Here is a 23,778-nt window from a genome sequence, read left to right on the forward strand (position 1 = left end):
ACTTTAGAGGATTTATTATGCAAAATCGCGGTCATGCCACCGACGTTGCAGATAAAGGCTTGGATATTTGGCGCTTCATTATGAAACGTTATAGCTAACATTATATTCTAATGCTTTTAAAATTTTCATGTCGCATTCACAATTTGAATTAGTTGAAAAAAAAAAGTATCTGCAACTGTGCTTGAAAAACAAAGGCTTGTTAAAAATCATCGCATTTTACCTGCCGTGTGTCGATGGTACTTAAACAAAACCAATACCAATAAACCATAAATAAATAACTCGAATACAAGCATAATTCATGTTTGTTTTCCGACTTAATATTTATCTATAAATAGTGTTTTTTCAAAAGTACACTAAACACAATGCTATATGCCAAGTTCCTAAGTAATTTACAAATAGAGATTATGATTGATTGGATCAAAGAACATTTGTGATGTGGGGAGAGTTCGATTTTTTTAGCACTGCAATCTGCATATTTACTTTATAATAGCATCATTATTACTAAATAGCGCGGTATAAACGTGTATAATTATTTGGTAAGATTATAACGGATACAAACAGAGCTATCAATAAATGTTTGTGTTTCTAACTTTGTCTTGTTGTAACTTAACGCTAGCCGAGCCATACTAAATTTATAATATCTAAACAAGCTGAGCTCATTGTTGAAGTTTAAATCACGTCTTATTTATCTTGTGCTCAAAAATAACGTTTCCTTTTTTTTGGGGTTTATCAATTTTTTCATCTTTGAGTAAAGTTTGAGAAGCGAGAAACATCATTTCTAAGATTAAAAGATGTTGGGCTTTTATTAAGATAATCGTTGGATCGTATTCATTTCACATTTTTATTCGGTCGGATTACGCAGATATTGTTGAGAGCCTTAGGTTAGTAGTGGAAGTCTGTAAGCTTTTGATGATAACAAATGTTCGTTTTTCATGTTTTGTTTTTGCATGCTATTACTCATCATCATCATTATCCTGCCCTACGCCCAGTTACCTGGGGTCGGCGCAACATGTTTTCTCCTTCCATACTCTTCTATCATATACCATTTCTTCGCTCACTCCCTTCTTACCCATATCGTCTTTCACGCAATCCATCCATTTCTTTTTAGGTCTACCTCTTCCTCTATATCCTTCCTTTGCATGCTATTACTATTAACCATATTTAACTATACCTTTGTCAATGGTGGTAGGGCGTCATGTGAGGAAGCTGTTACAACGTCAATACCACCACCAATCTTGAGACTTTAAGTCTGAAGTCTCAATAGTTTTGTTTGATGGCTGACCTATTTCCCAAGCCGGAACGCATGACTCCTTCGCGGTATCATATGGTCAGGCCGGTGATACCTATCTCTGAGCGGACTTACAATACATACGGTATGAGACCAATATATTTTTATACGGAGGAGAAGAGCCTGTGGCTCCAAGCTGTTGTTGTCATGCCAAGTTACCATGTCCATGCTATGTAATAATATAAATAATATTACTTTCAATTATTTTATTAAAATATAAAAGCGGAGAGAAAATTTCATTATACAAAAGAGCCTTAACGAAATTTATCTACCTAACAAATGAATATAGTCTGCCACTTTTGGATAGAACAAAAATACCTAATAAATAAAATTGAATAGATAACAAGTCTTTGTAATGTAATTATAACATTAGCCATTACTTTAAATGAACCTAGAATGCGTGCCTCAGGGTATTTGTAAAGAATGTTTTCGAAATTGAGGGTTACGTTTAAAGATGTTAAAAAATAAATCGTGCCGTGGTAAAAGCTTGTAAAATACTTGTAACAAATTCTTTTTTAATTAACAAATAAACTGTTTTGAATATTCTACACCATCAAGGAAAATGAGTTTTAATATTCTATAAAACGGTAACCAGAGATTCTATTCTATTCTGCTACAGTACTATCTTCAACTACAGTAGATTTTGGACGTGATGCTGATGAGGAAGACGCTAGATTGGGTGTCGTTGAAGCTGCAATTGTTGTTGCCGATGTTGTTGTTTTTGTTGTAGTGACAGGTTGCAAGCTGGTGGACGGTATCGAGGAAGACGGTGATGTGCTAGGTCTTGAAGTTGTTGTCGTGTTATTAAAACACGATGGATCTAGTCCTTTGCAAATTATACACCATATCTGAAATAATTGAGGTGGTGAATTCACGTGAAAAAAATCTTAACTAGTTCACGTTGGTAAACACACAGACAGCGTTTTATTACCATCGCGTGTAACATGCAGCAAAGATGTGAATGTTGCGATGGATGTGTGGAGTAACGAGAATGGATAGAATGCGGAATGAACATGTTAGAGGGAAGTCTGAAAGTGGCACCTGTAACAGAGAAGCTGATAAGTGCGTGTTTGGGATGGTATGGACATTGTGATAAGACGAAATGAAAATGAGGTTGGTAAAAGAATGTTAAAAATGAATGTGGAAGGTTATAGAGGAAGAGGTAGACCTAAGAAGAAATTGATGGATTGCGTGAAAGACGATATGGGTAAGAGGGGATTGAGCGAAGAAATAGTATATGATAGAAGAGTTTGAAAGGAGAAAACATGTTGCGCCGACCCCAGGTGACTGGGAGAAGGGCAGGATAATGATGATGATGGTCTTTACTTAAACAAAAAATGATAATGTTACTTGACGACACAGAGATACCTAATGGTACGAGAGAGAACAGTGCTATGAAATTTATTTCTTTAGTCATTCTTGAACTAATTTCGATGCTACTTTAAAAAAAAAAAAACTCGTAATGATGGTCTGCTGCTGAATAGAAAACAATTTAAACACAGAATGAAACTATTTAAACTCATTAAAGCATCTGGCTGTAAATAGACAGTTAAAAAAAAAAGAATGTAAAATATTTATGGCATTAAATCAGCAACATTATATAGTTCATCGTTATCTACATTAACATTCTTGACGACATTCAATGAACTATGGTAAATTGATTCATTCTCACCACCTTGAAACGTGACGTTATTATCATTCAAAACGAAAAGGAGTTTTAAATTTTGTATGTACGTTCAGACTTCAAGAGTTTAATAAACAGCTGGATGTTATGAATGTTTCAGAAAAGACGTTTCGGTGTGTTTAATCAAGAAGTCCCCTAAAGAGATAAGAATTTCAGCAGGTAGAGGCGCAGCTGCGAATGAAGCCTCGTAAAAATATATTAGACTTACCTTTTTGTGCAGCGATTGACGAAAACTTGAACACAAGCCGAAGAGATTGGGGGAAGTTATTCTCCCGTCTGAAACATGATGAAACCTAATACTTATTAATGTAAAGCTAGAGGGATCTGCTCTTATGAAGCGTTTGATCAAAATTTATAGTTTTTTCTGGCGGAAATACGCCCACAACTGGCTGTATTAACATTATTTCGAAGCCTAAATAATGTAAAATGCATATTATTGTAAACTTTAAAGAATAAAATAAAATTTTATCAGCCTTAATAATAATTTTGAAAAGTTCGGTTATTACTTTAAAACGACTAATCATGTGTAGTTTCAATGAAATCCTTTCAGCATCTATTACAAAAGAATAGAGTGAATATTTACGTTCTTTTCCTGTTCCCTTACTATATGATTTTATTAAAACATTAATCCTACTAGACGACAATAAATTTAAAGGAAACGAATAATTTCGATATACCTGCATCGCCTTAAAAAATATTTTTACCTTTGTTCATTACAAGATAACAATCAAAACCCGAACACAAAAGCGAAACGAATATTACAAGGGTAACTTTGAGTAAAAGCGTCATGCTTAAAGTTCTTGACAAGCGCAGATTGAGTAATGACAAAAAGTCTGTTGAGCTACGCTTAAAATTATCTACGGACAGTTTACGACACAAAAATGAATCGCAATAAGACAGCTATGTGTGGATATAGGAACTGTAATTTATGGAACGAAGTTCCTTATGGGACGATGCAGAGGGGTATCCTAACAGGGAAAAAACGTCCGTAACGTAAGATTTTTATTAACTTAAAATTAATATTTTTATAATATGGAACTTCGTTCCTATCCGGTGTACCACGACACCACACATATTTTTTTTAATTTGTGGATAGGTAAATCGGTTTAAAGCCGACCAGGTATTCAAAGCCTGTGAGATCCAAGTTTCAGTTGTATAGCTATGTCTGTCCTCTTCAAATCAGAATGCTTGACTGCTTTTCAATAGAATAGGCAGCATGGTAGTATAAATCTGTAGTGGCTCACAAAAGGCCCTACTACTAGTAAATGCTGGTTTATGCAGTATTCTGGTGTGCAGAAAGCCCCCATTCTAGCAATACGCTTTGAGATTAGATTTCATGCTAATGCGCACTACTAATAGATATTAGTTTCTGCCTTGCAATGTGGATTGTAGATTAATTGTACATAATATTAAGTCTTCGACTGCATTTATAGATTTAGATTTACATTACTGAGATGTACATAATAAAAAAGAAATATTAAATAAAAATTAAAACCTTCACACACTGTTTTATTAAATTTTGTTCTCGGCTTTAACACAGGTTTTCCCTTGGGAAATATCGACTTTAATGTTCACTGACATTTCGATGGTCATCACTAGGGGCCAAAACATTATTTTGACATCGTCGTATCGTATGAATGAAAGCTAGATGAAAGTATACTGTTGAACAGAAAAATGTAAACCGATTTTTACCTTACGTACGTTTTGAGACAAATAATTTATATATTATCCATATTGTTCTTGTAAGAACTAAGGTATTATACAAAAAATATATAGCATTGTTTAAGAGCCTTTGGATTTTCCGTGAAGTCTATACCTTGTTATCTATGTGTTTCATGGCTGTAAATGTGATAGTCGCGACGAATACGGCCAGTTTCCGGAGACCCTCGCCGCTTAATCAACAGTACTTTGATTGGCAGTTACAAGTGACTTTAGAGGTCTGGATAAACTGGTGATATGAGTTTCGAAGGGAGCTGTTTCGCAACAGGCTGTCACGCACTTACGTGATTACTCATAATGCTGTTTTTCTTTATGGCTTGAAATTACTTGCAAATGGGCCGCGTAAATTGTAATATCCGTTTTGACAGTGGCATGGTACGGAAAATGGTATTATTCAAAGGAAATTTAAAACATACCAAGAAATAGAAGAAAAGAAAGATGTCTTTTAATTTAATAATTTTAAAGAATGCATCCAGTGTCCTTCGAATATTTGTTTTTTTTTATGGGATTTTATGACCTGGTAACTAAGACCTTTAGGTCATGTCTTATTTTAATTTATATTCTTATTTTTATGAAAAATGTTAATATGGAGCGAAATGAAATAAAATGAAGATGATTAATTTGATACATTAATTAACTGGGATGAAATTAAATAAAATGAGATGAGATGATATGGGATGAAATATAATCTCAGTAAAATGGTGGTTATTTACTGAAAAATTTTCAGTGGACTTTTTGGAGGATCAAAATTCAAAACTGTTCGGGAAAAAAGGCGCTCTATTCCGGACTCTATTTACCTTTCTGTAAGCATAAAACACGTTTATTTTAACTTTATTTACAAAATGTTATTGTTAAAACTAGGTGTGTTTATGTTTATAGTCTAGAAAGTTCTTCGAGTTTTTCAAATTTTGAACTTATTTAATAATAATAATATTTGAAGGCTTACATACGCTTTGAATAAATACATTAATTATAGATTTTCGTTCCGATGCAATTGCTTAACGTGCAAGTAAGACAAACTTTGTTACGATTTATGTGCTCGACTGTATTATTCAGCTGGAAAGCTGTTATTGAATTTCGCCCTAGTGTCGAAGTTTGGTATATTAATACGAAGATTCTGGCCTCGAAGCGTTGATGCGTAAGTAAGTAGTAACAAAGCGATTCCGAGAAAATGGATGCATCATTGCTAGGTCGAAATAGGGTAGGCGGCAATCTTTCGAGTTAGAAAGCGATTTCTCGACTATTCTTTTTGGAACGAAGTTCCTTATGGGACGATGAGGAGGTGTAGCCTAACCGGGAAAAAACGTCCGTAACGTAAGATTTTTATTAGTAATGCACACAGTGTACGACTTAACTTTGTAATAATGTACAAAAAATAACATATTTTTTTATCATTCATTGACCACGTTCTCAGATCGTTCGTTTGCGCAATACAGTAATTCTTATGCAAACAACCGTGAATGAAGTGTACCACAATAAGTTCGGACGTTACTGAATGACCGTGGGTTGTTGCGAAACCTCCAGTTTTATTTTCTTTATATCTCGAATAAAACTTTAAATTAATATTTTTTATAATAAGGAACTTCGTTCCTATCCGGTATCCCACGACACCACACATCTTTTTTTTTATTGCTCTTGTAGGCAGACGAGTATATGGCCCACCTGATGATGAATGGTTATCGTCGCTCATGGACTTCAGCAATACCAGGGGCAGAGCCAGGCCGCTGACCATCTACCTATTCACAACCGTATTTCGTTCGCACATCTTTGCTAGTGGCTACCATCATTTCTTTTTCTGCTGCGAAACAATCATGGGCTTCGTGCTGTTTTAGAAAATGGCGGCATGTCTAGTGACGTCAGTCTTCATCTAAGGATAAGACGTCTACTGCACTAGTATCGAGTTTGCGACTATGCAGGTGTTCAAATCCCTCAATCGGTTTCCAAATAAAATACGCACTACATCAGCTTCAAGAATGACACGACGAAGCAAGAGCATCGTGTATGTAAGAATGAAACTTGCAAAGATTATAAATTACATAAATACTGGCGTTAGAACATATTGTAAAACTACCCTGTTTGTTTCTGCCGTGAATCAGGCATGCGTTCTGACTTGAAGGGTGAGACAGCCGTTCAGACTTAGACTTTAGACCCTATGATGATTGATCTCGGGGCATGATTTACAACTTTTTTTATTGCTTACATGGGTGGACGAACTCACGGCCCACCTGGTGTTAAGTGGTTACCGGAGCTCATAGACATCTACAACGTAAATTCCGCCACACACCTCGAGACATGAGTTCTAAGATCTCACTTTTAACAGTACAACAGCTGCTCCGCCTTTCACATCGAAACGCTTTACTGCTTCGCGGCAAGATTAAATGCATTGGTGGGTACCTACCCGTACGGACTCACAAAACGTGCTACCACCAGTAATTACACAAATTATAATTTTGCGGGTTTCATTTTTTTTATTACCCGATGTTATTCCTTCACCGTGGGAGTCAATCATGAATATTTGTCAAGTACGTGTTTCATTGAAAAAATTGGTACCTGTCGGCGGGATTCGAACACGGGATTCCGCCGTTCTAAATTAGCCGGGTAAAAAAATAAATGCATTGCAATTGGATGGATGGTATATGGTATATGGAGGCTATACTAATATTATAAAGAGGAAAGATTTGTTTGTTTGTTTGTTTCGAATAGGCTCCGAAACTACTGGACCGATTTGAAAAATTCTTTTTCCATTAGAAGCCGACATTGTCCCTGATGAACATAGGCAACTTTTTTTAAAAAAAAATTTATTTTATTTTTTTGGTTTCATGTGTGTTTTAATGTTTCCGAAGCGAAGCGAGGGCGGGTCGCTAGTCTGTTATATTTCTCGTAACTGTCCAAACAGAACGAAATACGATTAAGTCTTGATTGCTCTAGACGATTTGAAGCACTTAGATTGACTATTCAGATAATAACAGTAACGTTCACTTAGTTCGCATTGGGGTTAAAAGCTTTAACTCGAGGCTAACGAATTTAGAATGAATTTTAGAAAACATTATTCTCTTTCGCTCTCTTTGTATTCGTAATATGTTGGACCGAGATAGGTATATATCTAAAATTATGACCACAATTTTCGCTTTTGCTGCGAACGTTACTCACTTACTTAGCTGCTTGAGATGGCGTAAATTTTGGTCGAGTGGCGGCTGAATTCTCTTCAGAATGCCAGACATTGTCCCGAGTAAGGGATAATTGGATTAGAATACATAATGCCTAGACTAATATAAGTTATAGTTCATATGGTTGAGCGAACTTTTAGAAATGCTGTTTGCTTGAAGCTAAATTAATCAAAATAGATCAATAATAAGGGAATCTTTTCCGCGGATTTTTTTTTACGGCACATTTTGGACGAGGCTTGTCAAAGAAATTTGAACATCCCACTATTGATTTTTATTTAAGTTTAGTTAGTCGATAACATCATATTATTTAAACTAGTATTAAGATTAGATAATTTATCTAGTTTATTAATTGTTAATCAATTTATAAAGTTTAAAAGACACATTAAGAATGTAATTATTTGTTTCATTTGTTTTAATTCAGTTTAAATTCTTGAAATTTAGTTTGTGATTTAAAGCTTAATTACTGGTGGTTCTTAATCCAGTTTGGCTGGTGCGAAAGTCGCTGCGGCGTAAAGGATCAGACGCCTGACGTACTGATAACGAGTACTACGTACGTAAATATGTACTAAAGAGATGTTTACGAACCAATTCCACGGTAAAGAGTGACTTAGTGTAATAAAAATTAAATTGAGATCAATTGAGACAAGGAACTCAAGTCTCAAGGTAGGTGGCAGCATTTAATGTTGTGCTGTCTGTGATCTCCGATAACCATTTAATACCTGATGGACCGTAATTTGTTCACCCATTAATTAGCCATTAAGCAGGCCGAATGCAGGCAACATTGGAGGAAGCTAGTGCAAAAACTGGACCAAGGTGATCACGACCCTCAGTAATGAGGAAACGACAAAGAAGAAGAAGAATTAATGCAATAAAAAAACGCTGTGTCAGTTGCGTGTAAGCAATTATAATTCTCTTTGATATGACCAGCGTCTACATGCATTATGGTAAAGTATGGTAAAGTAAATCGCTTTTAGCTATTAATTTTACAAAGTTTACCTTTGGCTAAACCTTCAAACGTTTGAGTGCTCTTACTCATTGCTATCCAATATTTGGCTCGTATTGGAAGACGATGATTAATGATCTATCCGACCGTGACGATGCTCAATAGTTAACTAACATACTAACTAATAAGGTTCAGGTCGAATTCGTGAGTTTCTTTGTGACTACTAATTAATTTGTGCACGATCTATCGGAATTAGTTAATACGCTTTTATTTGTTTCTGTTAAATTTATTTAAACGAATATATCTTTCAGTCTACCTAATGTTTTAAAGATATTTCCTAATATTTCAGATGACGTTAATGTCTCTCTGCTTTTTTTTTTATTGTTTTTGAATGTAAATTGTGTTTTTGGTGTGCAATAAAGTGTGCAAAAAAGTTTCTCTCTCTCTCTCTCTCTTAATCAGATATACTGCTTGTTGGCTTCTCTGCTTTCGAAGGATTTTTGGTAAAAATAAAACGAATAACGCGATATTAAACTCGACGACTCTATCCAATGCTTTGTAGTCGAAGCAAACTGTCCCTCCGCAATAAGGTAACTCTCTACAAAACTTGTATACGCCCCGTCATGACGTATGCAAGCGTAGTGTTCGCTCACTCAGCCCGCACCCACTTGAAACCCCTTCAGGTTATTCAATCACGATTCTGCAGGATAGCCGTCGGAGCGCCATAGTTCCTTAGGAATGTGGATCTCCACGATGACCTGGAGCTCGACTCATTTAGTAAGTATCTACAGTCGGCATCGCTGCGCCATTTTGAGAAGGCGGCACGACATGAGAACCCTCTCATCGTAGCCGCTGGAAATTACATACCCGACCCAGTAGACCGAATGGTAAACCGTCGACGTCGCCCAAAGCACGTCATTACGGATCCTCCTGATCCATTAACGGTGCTTTTAGGCACCACAAGCACCGGTCACCGTCCTCGTCGAACCCGTCGCTTACGACGAAGGGCTCGACGAGCGAACTAACCCATAGACACAGCCCACTGAGTTTCTCGCCGGATCTTCTCAGTGGGTCGCGTTTCCGATCCGGTGGTAGATTCTGCGAAGCACTGCTCTTGCTAGGGTCAGTGCTAGCAACTCTCCGGTTGAGCCCCGCGAGCTCACCTACAAACGTTAGGGTGAAGCTGAAATAGCCTCTCAAGGCTATCAGCATAGGTAGGAAAAAAAAATATTAAACAATTTTGATAAAAGAGCATAGTAGAGATAATTTGTTGAATGTATTAACATTGGTTCAGTTATTTTAAACGCGTGTACGATAAAATCCCGCGACCCTTATTTCAGCGGAAGGAAGGGCTGACAAAAGGGGTCGTTTGTTGCCTTTTCAGAATAATTTTATGTATAGCGAAGTTCCTATAAACATCCACAAGTTTTCTTTAGTTATCTGTGTTATAATAAAAGTTTAATAAATGAGGCAAAAAGTGAGAAACTATTTTTAATTTAAATTATGCCTCAAAGACTCCACAGTAATTAGAATGTGAATTGCATAACTGTCTGATTCGTAAAATAAGCGGTATATTTAATCGTATAAGTGAATCAATATAACAGTAAGTTAGTGAAGTAAGTCCTTGTAAGTCCTTAACAAAAATGATGAAGTCATGAAGGGCAGTTCGGTAGTTTTCCGTGTCATTGTAATTACACCTTCTTTTTTTTCGAACCGCACCTCGAATGAGGTACCCACGCCTAGGGATGCAGATGATGGGAGCAGACCGCGGGTTCAAGTAAAATTTTCACCAATTATTCACCAAACAACTCATAAACAACAACTACCACACAGTGCGTGGGCCCGGGAATGGGTTATACAAGGTACTTCGCAAAACCTAGTCGTGGCCAATATCCCACAGGACAGGGCCAAGTACCGACTCCTGTGGAACTTCGCGGTCGACCGGAGAGTTGAGCACCACATACGACCGAACTATGCTAGATAGGACCCGATCAGTTGGCGGCGGACGTGGGGACGCCATGATAGTCGAGCGCCTTTGCGATCACTGACCAGGGCTAATTGTTGAAAGCGTTGACATGGCTAAAGTTACAGCTTCGTCAGAGAGTGCACGCACGGGTATGATCGTATCGATGGTAGAGCGGCCCACTCTGAAGTCCTCCTGTTCCGCCGATGGGTTGGAACCGGGTCGGGATCGGGTCAGGTACTCGACGAATAGGGCGGCGACGACACGCTCCACTAGTTTTCGGCCTCGTCAAGCAATACAATATGGCAGTGTCCATCTTTCCTTAGTAGAACGAGTCTGCCCGTCTTCCCCTGCGTCGAACATCGTCCGACTGGAAGCAGGCTTCGAAAAGTCACACAAACCGATCCGCCAGAACACCGAAAGCCAAATCCCAGACCGGGCCTTGAGCACCGTCAGAGCTGGGGGTACAGCTCACCTGGTGTTAAGTGGTTACTGGAGCTCATAGACACCTACGACGTAAATGCCGCCACTCACCTTGAGTTATGAGTTGTAAGGTCTCAGTACGGTAGCCCCACCCTTCAAATCGAAACGCATTACTGCTTCACGGCAGAAACAGGCGGGGTAGTGGTGCCTATCAGTGCGGACTTACAAGAGGTCCTACCACCAGCTTCTTCCTATTGTACACTTGGGTTTTTACATTAGCTAATTTATTGTTAAAAGACAACACTCTACAAATATACTAAACAGAAGCTAGTTTAATGTTTTTCATTTTTTCACTTGTGGCTTTCGGAACTAAGCTAAGTCGCAGTTATGCGACATTGTAAAGATTGAGAGGTACTTTGTATATTCAGATATGTTTGTATGTACAAGAGGGGTTAGGTCAAGCCTTTCATATCTCACACTCTCATGATTGATTGATCAAGTCACTGAATTCGAGTGTGGTGAAAAAGGATTACTATAATAAGTAGAGTTCACATTAGTTACTACTAGTCAAGATTTAGCTTCATTTTATGTGTTAAATTTCATTTTTATTTATTAACTGACATTTCTTTTGTAAATATGCACTATAAAATTATTTAATATTTTCTAATGATAACACTGAAATTCGTAAAGAGCTTAGTAGGTCAACAAACAAAAAAAATGATTAATAAACAGATTATTCTACAATAGATTTGACTGGTGGTGACTCCGATAGTACACATTCCTCTCGATTAGTTCTTAGTAAGAAAAAGTATAAGAGATATTCTAAGTTAAATAAGTTTATAAATAATACGGAGCAACTTTTAAAAACTAGAAAATCTATTAATTATATAAAAACTATATGCAAAGACCGAAATGCACTGCGTACAAAACTAAATACTTCACTTGAAGAATTACAACATGTTCATCACAATCATGAGTTAGAAATAGAAAAGTTAACTTCACAAATAAATTCGTTGAAAACTGATTTGGACAATGTAACTAAAAATTATGAATATGCTCAAAAAGACATATGTGAACATATATCGGTGATGGATAACCTGCTAGATTTGTGTAATAATAATAAAGAGCGATTTGAATCTCTGACATTACAATATGCTAATTGTAAATGCCACTGCTCTATATCAGGTTCTCCAGTACCAGACTGTTCCAATAGTCAAAATCAATTTTCTAGTTCTACCTCTAAGTCCGTTGTAAACAATATAATGAAACCTGCGCTTACTAAAAACATTATTAAAATATTCAGTGATGAACTAGGGAAAAATATGGGTGTAGCGCTGAATGATCTGTGTTTGGGACAATCTGTCATAAATTATTGTATGCCTGGGGCTTCATGTACCCACATACTCAATAAAATTTTAAATGTGACTCATTGCCCTAACACAACAATAATCATAATGATTGGGAGAAGGGGAAATGCAGATATAAGAGATATAAAATATCAAATAAATCAATTATTAACACTACAGGTGAAAAAGATCATCATGTTTGCATTTCCATTTATTCAGAGTATGCCAGCAGAAAATAAAATCAGACATTGCATTAATGATTTCATGCAGACAATTTCTAATGTTAATAATTATTATGTCATGACACAATCAGAAAATATATTTTATACTATTGACATTAATTGCATGATAAAGAATAAATGTATTATTATGACAAAACCTAACAAATTCTATTTAGGTAGCTACAATTTTAGACAAGTAGCAAACTCGCTACATTATTTTTTACACATTTATCTAGCCATGAATTTGGCTAATCAACCTACTGCTTCTTTTGAGCAGAAAAAAAATATGACATCTATTAATTTGGAATCCGTTCCAAGTAATTTAAATTAATTACTAAGACAACAGAGTTTACCTCTTGCAGTAAATATGATTTATTTGGACACAGCCCATCAACAAATAATATTTCTTTGAAAACAACTGTGATCAACCTGGTGCATCAGAACTTACAAGGTTTGATGGGTAAAGAACTTGAAATTGATTTGTTCCTAGATTATAATAAAGTCAATGTTCTATGTGTTACTGAACATTGGCTTAAAAAATATGAATTAAATTGTAATTTTAAAAATCACCAGGTTGTAAGTTCCTTCTGCAGAGAGAATGCTATACGAGGTGGCTCACTGATCATTGTTAATAAAGATTATAAATGTAAGGAACGTAGAGACATTGTGAGCCTCTCTGTGGAACGGATTATTGAAATGGCCTGTGTAGAGCTTGAGCGATTCATTGTTGTAAGTGTGTACAGGCCCCCGAATTCGTTATATGATTTTTTTGAAAATATAATGGAACGTGTTTTATTAAAGCTTTCTGTTTCTAATAAACATGTTTTTATTTGTGGTGATTTTAATATAAATTTATTAGAAAATACAAATGCCACTATTAGACTCAGAACATTGTTAAAATCATATAACCTTAGCAATCTATTTTCAGAGCCCACAAGAATAACTAGCACATCGGCAACCTGTATAGATAATATTTTCACAAATGTAAAACCTTTACATAAATGCATTATTAATCATTTAAGTTCAGACCACAATGGACAATTCTTATCTTTTAAAATTAAATCTGTTTCAGATGTTAATAGTACAAGAAAGCTACCGTTTGTTCATATTAATATTAGACGTTTGGAGAAGCTTAGAGGTAAAGTTTTGGCAAAAATTCCGAATGTTTGTTATAGTAAAGATCCTAATGTTCATTACATGGATTTATTTAATGTTATTAATTCTGAATTTAGTGCCATCTTTACTTCTAAAACTCTGATCTTACATAATAAAAGATCATTCAATGAATGGGCGACTGTTGGAATTCACAAAAGTAGGCAGAGATTATACGATCTCTATCATGAAAAATCATATAATCATAATAAGTCATTTCATGAGTATGTCTCTCAATATTCCAAGCTGTTTAAAAAAGTCTGTACATTGGCCAAGTCATTGCACTTAGGCAATCTTATAAAAAATGCACCTGACAAAATTAAAATGACTTGGAATATCATTAATAGGGAGACTGGGAATGTCAGAAACAGCAATGCTGAATTAACTTTAAAAATCAATAATCGAATAATAACTTCTCATCAAGAAGTGGCCAGTGCCTTTGAGCACTACTTTGCTGATATCCCAGCTTCTACCACAAAATCTTTAATTTCATCTCCAACCGTCGCCGAATCATTACTGCAAAATCATGTTGATAAATGCAGTGTTAAGTTTAAGTTCACAAATATTGATATAAAGGACATAATTGATAATTTCAAGCTCATTAATATTAAGAAAAGTGGTGATTTATGGGGAATTTCAATTAATGTTATAAAATCCATTATTGATATAATTGCACCTTACCTTGCTACAATATTGAATTACTGTATTGATGGTGGTGTGTTTCCTGATCTAATGAAATATAGTAAAATAATACCTTTATTTAAATCTGGTAGTACTTTTGACCCCTCTAACTTTAGGCCCATTTCAGTGCTACCTACATTGAGTAAAATTTTTGAAAAAATTATTCTGGAACAACTTTTGAACCACTTCAATTCCAATAACCTGCTTCATAACAAACAATATGGATTCACTAGAGGTCGGTCAACTATTGATGCAGGTGTAGATCTCATTAAAAATATTTTTCAGGCTTGGGAAGAGTCGCATAATGCCCTTGGGGTTTTCTGCGACTTATCTAAAGCTTTTGATTGTGTTGAGCATAATACATTGTTGAGGAAATTACACCATTATGGTATTAGGGGCGTTTCATTAGAACTTATTAAATCTTATTTATCCGGAAGAATCCAAAAGGTAGACGTTAAAGGAACCAGATCTTCCGGTGTCTTACTTAATATGGGTGTTCCTCAGGGTTCCATATTGGGTCCCTTCCTATTTCTTGTATATATCAATGATTTACCTAAGTTTATTGAAACCCGTCACGAGGTCGTATTATTCGCTGATGATACATCATTATTGTTTAAAATTAAACGACATTTGGAAGATTATGACGATGTGAATGATGCTATCTCGCGCGTGGTACATTGGTTTAGTGTTAATAATCTGTTATTAAATAACAAAAAAACAAAATGTATAAAATTTACCACACCTAATGTTAGACAAGTTGACACTAATATTACTGTAAGTGGAGAGACACTGGAGCTTGTGGATTCGACAGTTTTTCTTGGTATAACAGTTGATTCCAAGCTGCAGTGGGGTCCTCACATATGCAAGTTAGCGAGTAGGCTTAGTTCTGCAGCGTTTGCGGTTAAAAAAATACGAATGTATATTAATGAAGATACGGCACGCCTGGTTTATTTTAGTTATTTTCATAGTGTTATGTCCTATGGAATTTTGCTATGGGGCAATGCTGGCGATGTCGAAACGATTTTCATCCTGCAGAAGAGGGCTATTCGTGCTATTTATAATATGCACCCGAGGGAATCCTTGAGGGACAAGTTTAAGGAAATCAAAATTCTAACTTTAGCGTCCCAATACATTTTTGAAAATTTATTGTACGTGCGTAAAAACATTGAAGAATTCCCCAGAGTCTGCGATTTGCACAATGTGAACACTAGGAACAAACATAGGCTTGCGTTGCCGGCGGCTCGAATTAAGAAAATAAGCAACTCTTTTAGGGGGCTGGGTGTACAGCTTTTCAACAAGATCCCACTAAACGTTCAACTACTACCTGTTCATAGATTTAAGAAAACTGTTAAGGAACGTTTGTGCAACAAGGCGTATTATAAAGTTAAGGATTATTTACTAGATGGCACTACGTGGGAATGAGGCGCTCGCTCCTGGCCTTTTCATTTTTCATTATTATTATTATTTTTTTAATTGTATTTTTTTGACTTGTTTTTTCTTTTATTGTGAATATTTCTATTTATTTAAAAAAAAAGAAAATATTTGAGAAAAAACAAAAAAAAAAGCCCGCTGAGTTTGTTTCGCCGGTTCTTCTCAGGACTGTGGCTTTTTTTTGGAACCGGTGGTAGAGTTAACATTGTTATTTGTATTTTGACATTCAACAAGTGTGTCATACTGACATCTAAGTTGAAATAAATGATTTTGAATTTGAATTTGAATTTGAATTTGAATTAATTTAATTAACTGTGTTTCGTCTTTACCTATTTATACGTAGATAGTCCGGGCGTAGCCCCTTAGGCTACCGCCGAGTAGGTACAGAAAAAATCCAGTGTAGATACTATACTGTTAATGTTAAAAAAATATGCCAAAATGTATAATTTATTAGTATAAATCTTCAAACGTTACGATAAAAAAAACGAATAAATCTAAAAAGGAAGTCCCAACAAAAGACAAGACGAGCTAGAAACACAAGGATAATTTGAAGGGGTACTCAGATTACAGCCAATCATTAGAGGTAATGTTTTTCCAGTCTTAAGAACACTTTATTGTGGGTTTAATAACATCTTCATACATTTTGACCTCCGCGTTAAGCGTTCGTAAATAATTTTCTTAGTCATAGTCTTAATTCTTAGACTTTGTAAATGCTATTAGGTTTATTTTTATGATGGTTATAGGTTACCAACAAGAACTTTGCTTTCAACTACTTACTTATCTTACTTAAAAGAAACAAAAATGCCGAAGATTCGCAGTAATTTAAATAGTGAAATGTTTTAAATTTCATGGAAATCAGGTAGGTATCACCACCCTACATATTTCTGCAGTATTGCCTGTGAAGAGTGGGGCTGGTGAGGTTTGAGGAGATGATTTAGCGGTGGGCAGAAGCTTCACTCTATTCCTGGCATAGCTAATGTCGTGAGTGACGGTAACTACTCAAGATCAGTATGCTTAGTGTGAATTTTTAACGTTTTCGATAGCGTAAAAGTTAACTCAAATTTGTATGGAGTTGGAACGTTTGCCGCTAGGAACGCTGTCCCAACTGCATCCAAATTTGAGTTAACTTTTACGCTATCGAGAACGTTAAAAAACTCGAACTAAGCACACAGGTGGGTTGTATGCACATCTGCAAAAGGCAAAACTACAAAAAAATTATCATGTTCCAGCTGTGACCCAACAACAATCGCTAACATTACGTAACTTCCACTTGTAGCGATCACACTGTGCGTTAACTAACTGATACCTACATCATGAAAAGCTTTTAAGCTCACCTCGTAAGTTCAAGTATGTATTCCTATTTATTTATTTTTGCTTAGATGGATGACTCTTCGGGTGTTAAGTGGTTATAGGAGCCCATAGACTAATTCTAATTCGCAGTTTTATAGTATTTAAAATTTGCTAGGTTTGAGTTATTTAGTTCATTAGTTTCTAGTTTTAAGATTTCACGGTTCGGATCAGCTATTTTAACAGTAATCTTCACTAGTGGCAAAAAATCTCACCTAGGGATGATTGGGAAGAATAAGTCATTGGGTTCATATCTCTTTAGAGTTTTTTTGGTGATTAGTCTCAATATTGATCAGTCAGGTTTAGTGTTTGTTTTTAAAGTGTGCACGCTTTATGTCCGTGTAATCATTGAAGTTATCCATTACGTCAGGCAACAGTTTGAAAAATTCACACAGAGTAAGTATCTTGAATAGATTTCCCCTTACAAAAAAAGTCCATCTACCCTCGATATTGAACAACAACCATACCATCCCAGTTTAAATAATTGAAAAAAAAAAAAAACTGTACAGTCAAGTTTTACAACAAAGAGCACCAAAATCGTATTCCAAAAATCATGTCTATTCGTAGCAATAAATTATTTGCTTTGTTTCAAATCTCGTAAAAGTACCCGGATACAATTTATGCTTCTAAATGCACGATTTTGTCTGTCTTTGTTGAACAAGAAACAGGCGAGAGAGCTGTAAGACTAGTTATTTAGGACCATTCGGGTTTGTTTAGACTACGCACTTAGTTTAAGGGTTAAATTATTTGAACATATTTCAGTACATGTTTGCTGATTTTTGTTTGTTTTGTTTATGTTCTGTGTAAATGTTAATTTGTTAACTGTATATTTGCACACGTTGTGACGTAGGCCGATTGTGATTTTTTATTACTGTAAGCGGGTGAACAATGACAATATAAATCACACAACATTAATTTCGTCTCCCTCGAGACATATATTTCAGGGTCGGTGATCACTTTATACTAGTGTGGGCTACTCACACATAGACATTTGCACATTTACATACGCACACACATTTACATTTAATACCGACACAAAGTACAGTCGTGTCGATGGGCATTCTCTTCTTCTTCTTAGTCGGACGCTCTTGTCAGAGCGGTCGTGGTTGCGCATTATCCTACCGCATCAAACGCACGCACCGAAAAACAATTTGTTGTGACGTCAGGTCCATACTTCGTTGACAACGCATAGCGGCTGGTGGAACGCGCTGACTTTAGTCAGAGTTTACACGCAGCACGTAACGCCTGGTTATGCTTTTATGGTATTACTTTATTTAACATATTTATTAGAGATTAAGAAAAAAAAATAAGAATAAAGCATATTGCATAGAATAATACGAACGCATTAGATTACGCGTCAAATTTTTAAATTTTTCCGCCAATTCATTCAGAAAAAGTTGGAGGACCTTTATTTTGAAACTACACTATAAGTGTTCCACCTTAGGTTTTTTTTGTGGACGAGTTTACAGCCCACCTGGTATTAAGTGGTTACTGTACTGGAGCCCATAGACATCTACAACGTAAATGCGCCACCCATCTTGAGATACAAGTTCTAAGGTCTCAGTATAGTTACAACGGTTGCCCCACCCTTCAAACCGAAACGCATTACTGCTTCACGGCAGAAATAGGCAAGGTGGTGGTACCCACCCGCGCGGACTCATAAGAGGTCCTACCACCAGTAAAACGAAATTTCTACTATTTCTAATATTTCTGAATTACCCTTTCGAGCTCAGATTAATTGTGTGTGTGTTTCGTAATAACTATTGTGTAAATAAGTGGAAGCGACGAAACTTAATTACGGACTTCCCATTGCCTTTCACCCACTTCACGCACATCACCCACCATACACTGTACCAGATTGGCGGCATACGTACCCGTGCGGACTCACAAGAGGTCCTACCACTAGTAATTACGCAAATTATAATTATGTTGGTTTAATTTTTATTACACGTTGCTATTCCTTCACCGTGGAAGACAATCGTGAACATTTGTTAAAAAATTTCATTAGAAAAATTGGTACCCGCCTTACGGGATTCGAATATCGTTGCATCGTTAGATACGAATGCACCGAACGTCTTATCCTTTAGGCGACGACGACTTCAAATCTCAGACCATGCCATGGGGATCAGCTCTGCTTCAGGGTTAGGTAGTGCGAAATTAAGATAAATATGAGGGGATCATCCTGAACAAATTTTCAAAGCATTACTCCGGAAACTTACCGTATAAATAGCACGGAAAGCATCAAAGTCTGTTTATACTTAAATAATGAGAGAGATCAAGATTACTTGATTTAGGGGGTCGTGAAATGAGTTTTACTAAGAGTTTTTCCTTTTACAGGGCTAGCAAGATTGAAAAGGTTAGAAACCGCCCCTAGCTAGCTAGGGTGCCAATTTTAATTCTGTTTTTTTTCCCCTGTAATTTAAAAATTTCGTAAAACATAATTTCTTACCTATTTAAAAAATGTTGAGTAGTCCAAAATAGTCTCTCGAAATTGTAAGCTTCTGTATTTAGTGCTTCAGCTACGCATCTAAGGACACTATTATGTAATAGCCAATGAAATCTGGCTGCACGCATTTAAAACTATTTGAATACTAATCTATAAAGATAGTCTGAACTGCTTACTATAACTATACAAAGTATTTAGTAAAATGGATCACCGACGCGCGACGCATACAACAAAAAAAGATATTCATCTCTTATGAATGCGATTACATGTTTTTTTAATTTTTTTATTTCTTAGATGGATGGACGAGCTCACAGCCCACCTGGTGTTAAGTGGTTACTGGAGCCCATAGACATCAACAACACAAATGCGCCACCCACCCTGAGATAATAGTTCTACGATCCTGAGATATAAGTTCTAAGGTCTCAAGTATAGTTACAACAGCTGCCCCACCCTTCAAACCGAAACGCATTACTGCTTCACGGTAGAAATAGGCAGGGTGGTGGTACCTACCCGCGCGGACTCACAAGAGGTCCTACCACCGGTAATTACGCAAATTATAATTTTGCGGGTTTGATTTTATCTGTAAATTATCTTATCTGTAAACTATCTTATCAATAATTACTATTCCATCAATCAGCTCATTGAGGGGTATAAAAGATAAATAAGATGCCGGAATTAGAAAGAGAGCCGAGTTGATCCTTAACGATTGTAAAGGTTCTCAGTAATTCGTTCCGCTCAGGCGTTCACATTCAATACTCGGTAACTAAATACACCATTTTAGTACTACTGAAATCTGCTGTAGTTTCAAAATAAAAAGGTTTTTTTTTTTATATTTCAAATGGACGTAATGCATCTTATTAATTATGTATTTATTTATAGCGTACATTTAATTTTTTTTTTTATTGCTTATATTGGTGGACGAGCTCACAGCCCACCTGGTGTTAAGTGGTTACTGGAGTCTATGGACATCTACAACGTAAATGCGCCACCCACCTTGAGATATAAGTTCTAAGATCTCAGTATAGTTACAACGGTTGCCCCACCCTTCAAACCGAAACGCATTACTGCTTCACGGCAGAAATAGGCAGGACGGTGGTACCCACCCGCGCGGACTCACAAGAGGTCCTACCACCAGTAAATAAATAAACCAGTAAATAATTAAGCACGCTATTAATCGTTTTAACATTGCCACCGATTTTTCAGAGCAATTTTTATCTGGCTTTTAATTAGTTTCATTATCTGTCTATATAACGGAATCTTTCCCCGTAAATTTCCAATACTTGGAAAAGTCTGGTTTACTTGAAAATTTGGAGTTGGCTTAATATTCAGATTTAATGAGACCAGAATTCTAGGGATAAAAATGGATTATTTTAAATCGCTTTACTATTTTCGTGCTCATTGTGTGCGTATTACGTGCTTTTCAATTTTTGAACTATATTCACTTCTTAAATATTATAAGTAAATCTTAACAAAGAAAGTTTTCAATTTTTTTTTTATTTTTTTTTTATTGCTTAGATGAGCGGACGAGCTCACAGCCTACCTGGTGTTAAGTGGTTACTGGAGTCTATGGACATCTACAACGTAAATGCGCCACCCACCTTGAGATATAAGTTCTAAGGTCTCAAGTTTAGTTATAACGGCTGCCCGACCCTTTAAACCGAAACGCATTACTGCTTCACGGCAGAACTAGGCAGGGCTGGAAGGCGATGCTCGACTTCTGCGAGTCCACCATCAAGATGGTGGACTCGCAGAAGTCGAAGGTCGAAGTCGAAGATCTGCAAGCAGAAGGAGGCAGCGGAGCGAGAGAGGGAGAGCTCTTCCCTTTCCGCACCGATCCGTCGCCGTCGAGCCGGGGGCCGGAGGCGGGAATACGCCCGTACGTCCCGGCCCCTGTAGGTAGCGGCCTCCCCCCGGTGAAGGTCAAGGGGCGACCTGAGGGGGTGAGGCCACGCGGCGCGCTACCAGCACTAGCGCGCTGCCGTGGAGCGAATAGAGCGACCGGTCGACGGTGTATCGCGTTCCGACCCGGCAGGCTGGTTCTGGTCCAGCGGGGTATTCCAGGACACCAGCGGCACCGTCTGGGCGGCCCGACGGGCTGCCGTACCGAGACGGCCGACGTTTCAGAGCCTTCGATTCGCCTCGAAGGCTCCGTCGGCTGGGCGTCCTTGGGGTGAGCCGCGCCGTCTGGTTGTAGTGTTGACCGCGGTAGCCCTCCTACCTCATCCGGGTTCTGACCTCGGAGGGGATCGGACGTCGGGTGTAAGAGTGCAGGGGAGTCGTTTAGTGGGTGGGCCCTAAAATCCTTGGGCCCGCGGTCTGCTCACAACACCATGCAGATCGTTGAGTCTCACATACCCCGCGCGCCCCTTTTGCGCGGGGACCTCGTAGGAGGTTCGGCCCTCTACCCGAAAAAAAAAAAATTGAACTAGGCAGGGTGGTGGTACCTACCCGCGCGGACTCACAAGAGGTCCTACCACCAGTAAAAAAACTATATCGGCAGTATTTTAAATCGGCACACAAATGTATGTATAAGTAAGCCGATTTATTTCCTTCTTTTTTTTTTTTTTTTGAGGTTTTATTAGCGTAGCCGGGCCAGTTTCAATGCAACCCATCCACGACTACAATGCCACCGCATACCTTGAGATATAGACAGAGAATCTCAGTGAAAATGGAATGACTGTTATCTTTCCCATAAATTTGGAACATGCGATTACGAGAAAAATATAGAAAAAAAAAAAAGTGTGTGTGTCCGCTCCGACGCACGACTGGAGTTTACTGGATATAAAAAATTAAACGAAACAATACGAGAAATAGTTCTATATTACGACAACACGATACACTACAGATTATTAACAAATTAACGAGACACAAAACAAACGACTAACAAATATATGAAAATACAATAATGAGAGAAACGCGCGATCAGTACGAGGCTTTGTGGCGGACTGCCGGCGCAGCAGCCCGGCGTCACCTGCGATAACGCATTTCGTGTGACATGCGCAATCAGGCGCATAACGCATTTCGTGTGACATGCTAGTACGATTTTGGTCCCCATAATTTTCATACCCCGGGCCTATATATGTAAATCGATTCTAAAGGAGTAAACTCCAAAAAAATTTCACAATTTAAAAATCAATAAACGTGTTTTTTTTTATTGACCTTAATTATTCCGACGATTATTCCGTCATATAAGGCGTCAGCTTTTAAAAGAAATAAAAAAACGTCGAAATCGGTTCACTTACAAAAAAGTTATGAAATAATAATATATATATCAGACAATATATTTAAAAAAAATACAGTCGAATTAGGATCCTCCTCCTTTTTGTGGTTGATGTGAAACCAACGCCGTCAAATAATGAAAAGCTAAAATTAATTTCACTCTTTTTCAGTTTAGAAATTCAGATTACTTAATCCCGGATCGAGTGGTTTATCACGGCCCACATTAGCCGGAGCAGAGTCAACACTCTGCCATCATTAGCGGTGTGTGCGTTGATAAGCGCATTAGCTGTACCGATATTTTCAATAATCATTACAATTCTGTTAAGCGCGTGACTCATGACCGAATCAGATATTATCAGTGAAACATTGGCGACCACTTTTACGAAGACTATGTTTTTTATCGGTTAAATATTTTGAGCGCTTTTAGAGTAAACTGAAATTAGGTGCAGATTATTAGGAACCATTTATTAGAAACTATGTGGATCTAGCCTAAGAGGCTACCAGAAGTAGTAGTAGTATGCCAGCTACGCCCAAACGGGTAGATGAGCTCACGGGGTCAAATTGACAGAATTGCTAGCACTATCCCTAAAAAAAGCGGTGCTTCTCAGAATCTACCACTGGATCGGAATCGCGACCTAATGAGATGATCCTCGATTACTGTTCGTCGTAATCGACGAGCTCCACGAGGACTGTGACCGGTGCTTGAGGGGCCTAAAAGCTCCCTGTCTATTTCAGTCGCGAAGATATT

The 23,778-nt window shown here is 37.1% G+C and overlaps 1 protein-coding gene and 1 long non-coding RNA gene across 2 annotated transcripts in view; one reads left to right on the forward strand and one right to left on the reverse strand.

Annotated features, from left to right (window-relative positions):
* The window catches only part of LOC149503261 (uncharacterized), a 92,088-nt gene that overhangs the window by 64,296 nt on the left and 4,014 nt on the right, over positions 1-23,778 (forward strand). The window lies entirely within an intron of this gene.
* LOC149503264 (uncharacterized) lies at positions 1,619-4,377 on the reverse strand. Its single transcript, XM_089738312.1, has 3 exons — positions 3,677-4,377; positions 3,181-3,248; positions 1,619-2,136 (listed from the first exon to the last, which is right to left on the reverse strand). The coding sequence occupies exons 1-3, from the start codon at positions 3,759-3,761 to the stop codon at positions 1,894-1,896; spliced, it is 396 nt and encodes a 131-aa protein (XP_089594438.1). The 5' UTR covers positions 3,762-4,377; the 3' UTR covers positions 1,619-1,893.

This window comes from Bombyx mandarina, chromosome 03, assembly GCF_030267445.1.
Source record: "Bombyx mandarina strain Sakado chromosome 03, ASM3026744v2".
Taxonomy (NCBI): domain Eukaryota; kingdom Metazoa; phylum Arthropoda; class Insecta; order Lepidoptera; family Bombycidae; genus Bombyx; species Bombyx mandarina.